Raw genomic sequence first — 2,748 nt, forward strand, 5'->3', positions numbered from 1 at the left:
ATTTCTTACAACACCTGTCGAATTCCCATTGGCTGAGGAAAGTATATATGAACCTCTTCTTTCGCAATACGCATCAACACCATGCCCACCCAAACCACCATCTTCCGCCACGTGTCTCGTTTCGAAAAATCTTGGTCAACGCATCATATGCTAACACGTGTCACACGGACTGCATTTTCCAGAAGTCAATATATTCAAATAGCCAGCGGGACTTCCCACAAGAGCACCACATCAGCTTGTTGTTAATGCATAAATATCTCTTTGTTCTCTATATATTTCTCGAGATTTTTGTTTTTTCATTTTGTTTAAGAATCTTGATCTTGTTATTCGATGGCTAATGATAATGCTCGCCGGATTATGAATTTTCCGGCTATTCGGCCATGTGAATCAGTCGCTTTAACTAGTCTCTTGTCTTCTATGATAAATTTAGGCCATAAAATATGTGGCTACAAATCAAGAACTCTCTTCGCAAACAAGAAGAATGCTAGAAGCTCGATCCTCTTAATCGAATCCCTCCTTGTTTTTCTCGAAGAAATCCGAAACGAGGGATCAATGGTTGGAGATTCATTGGTTTTAAGCTTGTCTGAGCTATATTGGGTTTTCCAAAAGGTTCATTTCTTGCTGGAAGACTGCACCAGAGTTGATGCAAGGTTGTTGATGTTGGTGAATTCGGAAAAAGTTTCGAATCATTTGCGTGTACTGATAAGGGCTATTGCTCTGGCTATGGATGTTATGTCGTTGGCGGGCTTGGATGTTGATATTGAAGTTATAGAGTTGGTGGATTTGGTAAGGACACGAGCACGAAAGGCAACAGTCGAATTTGAAAGAGTTGACAGAAGATTTGTGAGAAAAGTTCTCTTGATTGTGAATAAGTTTGAACGTGGAATAGCTCCTGAATCAAGGGATTTGAGAAGGATTCTTGAGCATTTGGGAATCAGGAGCTGGAATGAGTGCAATAGAGAAGTTAAGTTCTTGGAAAGTGAGATGTCGAAAGAGTGTTTAACTTCTGACAAAAGAGATTTGGGATTACTCAGTAGCTTAATGGCATTCTTGATCTACTGCAGATGCATACTTTTTGAGGACATAGACAGTGTAAAGAGTGATTTTCAACAACGGGATGGAGGATTTAGCTCTGAAATGATCCAGGGCTTGAATTCGGATGATTTCAACTGTCCAATAACTCTTGAAATCATGACTGATCCGGTGACTATATCGACAGGACAGACGTATGATCGTTTATCCATCTTGAAGTGGTTCAGGTCAGGAAATAGGACCTGTCCAAAGACAGGCGAGAGGCTGATGTATACAGATTTAGTTCAAAATCTTGCCCTGAAGCAGCTTGTTACGCAATATTGTTCTGAAAAACGGATCCCATTTTCTGAAACAGATGTGCGCAATCATGGCATCGTGAAATCCTCCATAGCTGGTGCGGGTAGTTTGGCAGCTGCACAGGCCATGTCTCTGCTTGCCAAGTATCTTGCTGGGAGGCTCGCGGTTGGCACAATACAGGAGCAGCAGAAAGCTGCTTACGAGATCCGTTTACTCACGAAATCGAGCAGTTTTAACTGGACGTGTTGCGTGGAGGTTGGTGAAACTATCCCATCTCTCTTGAATCTGCTCTGTTTGGGGAATCCAGCAGCACAGGAGAATGCCATGGCAGCATTGCTGAACCTATCCAAGTACCCGAAAACCAATCAACTAGTGGCGGGAAATGGTGGGTTGAACCTAGTAGTGGATGTTCTAAATGAAGGACTAAAACCAGAAGCCCGCCAACACGCAGCAGGCGCATTGTTCTACCTTTCATCGGTCGAAAATAACAAGAGAGAGATTGGAAAAATGACGGGTTCTATTTCAGGCCTAATGAATCTTCTCAGGGACGGTTCAGATCGCGCCAAAAAGAATGCTTTACTCACGATTTTTGTGCTTCTCATGTGCCCTGAAAATCATTCCAAATTTCTTGAATCTGGATTAGTCCCTTTGCTTAAAAATATGCTGACAAATTCTGAAAGGGAAGAACTCACCACACATTCTCTGGCAACACTGTCAACTCTTTCGGAAAAACTCGATGGATCGATGGCTATCATACATTCAGGAACTTTGCCAATAATCATCCAGATTTTCAACTCCTCGACATCAAAACCTGCGGAAGAATATTGTGTTTCGTTGCTGCTGTCTTTGTGCATCAACGCCGGGACTTATACGGTCCCTTTTTTCATCAAGAATTCATCTCTAATGGAGTCCCTTTACTCCACACTCACCAGTGGCACAACTCATTCAAGCAAGAAAGCTAGTTCTCTTTTAAGAATCTTGCACGCCTTCGACGAAAACGTCTCCGACTCCTCGATTGCTTCTGGTACTAGCCAGGAACAAGTCGTTACGGCGTGGTAATCCATTTTTTGGTAGCGTTTACCACCGTCGGAGACGTTGTTTATATTATAGTTGTTTCTGTCTTGGTTTCTTGTTTTATGTTTGCTTGGTTTTTTAAGAGCCAGTCATGAATCTGCTTCTGTATTTTGATGAGGCAGTGTATATGTTGTTGTAACATAATATGATTCTTTCAGTTTTTGATCAATAAAATATAAGAATGGAGTATGATTTACACTCCCAAAATATTTGCAAAAACACTCCATCTTCTCTTTGTAGTTTATTAGTTGTCAAGATTCTAATATTATAATTTTGATTTTATCCCCAAGAACTCAAACCGATACTTTGGCATAGTAATTGTTAAGATTGTACTATTTTTAAATG

General features: G+C 41.0%; 1 protein-coding gene across 1 annotated transcript; it reads left to right on the plus strand.

Annotated features, from left to right (window-relative positions):
• The first annotated feature begins 208 nt into the window (after positions 1–208).
• Positions 209–2,537, plus strand: LOC142551228 (U-box domain-containing protein 19-like). Its single transcript, XM_075660354.1, has one exon. The coding sequence runs from the start codon at positions 331–333 to the stop codon at positions 2,386–2,388; it is 2,058 nt and encodes a 685-aa protein (XP_075516469.1). The 5' UTR covers positions 209–330; the 3' UTR covers positions 2,389–2,537.
• Positions 2,538–2,748: the final 211 nt, after the last annotated feature.

This window comes from Primulina tabacum, chromosome 7, assembly GCF_025594145.1.
Source record: "Primulina tabacum isolate GXHZ01 chromosome 7, ASM2559414v2, whole genome shotgun sequence".
In the NCBI taxonomy this organism is placed as follows: Eukaryota; Viridiplantae; Streptophyta; class Magnoliopsida; order Lamiales; family Gesneriaceae; genus Primulina; species Primulina tabacum.

Excerpts from the sequence above, each read along its gene's own strand:
- LOC142551228 (XM_075660354.1), top strand. The coding sequence starts at position 331 with ATGGCTAATGATAATGCTCGCCGGATTATGAATTTTCCGGCTATTCGG.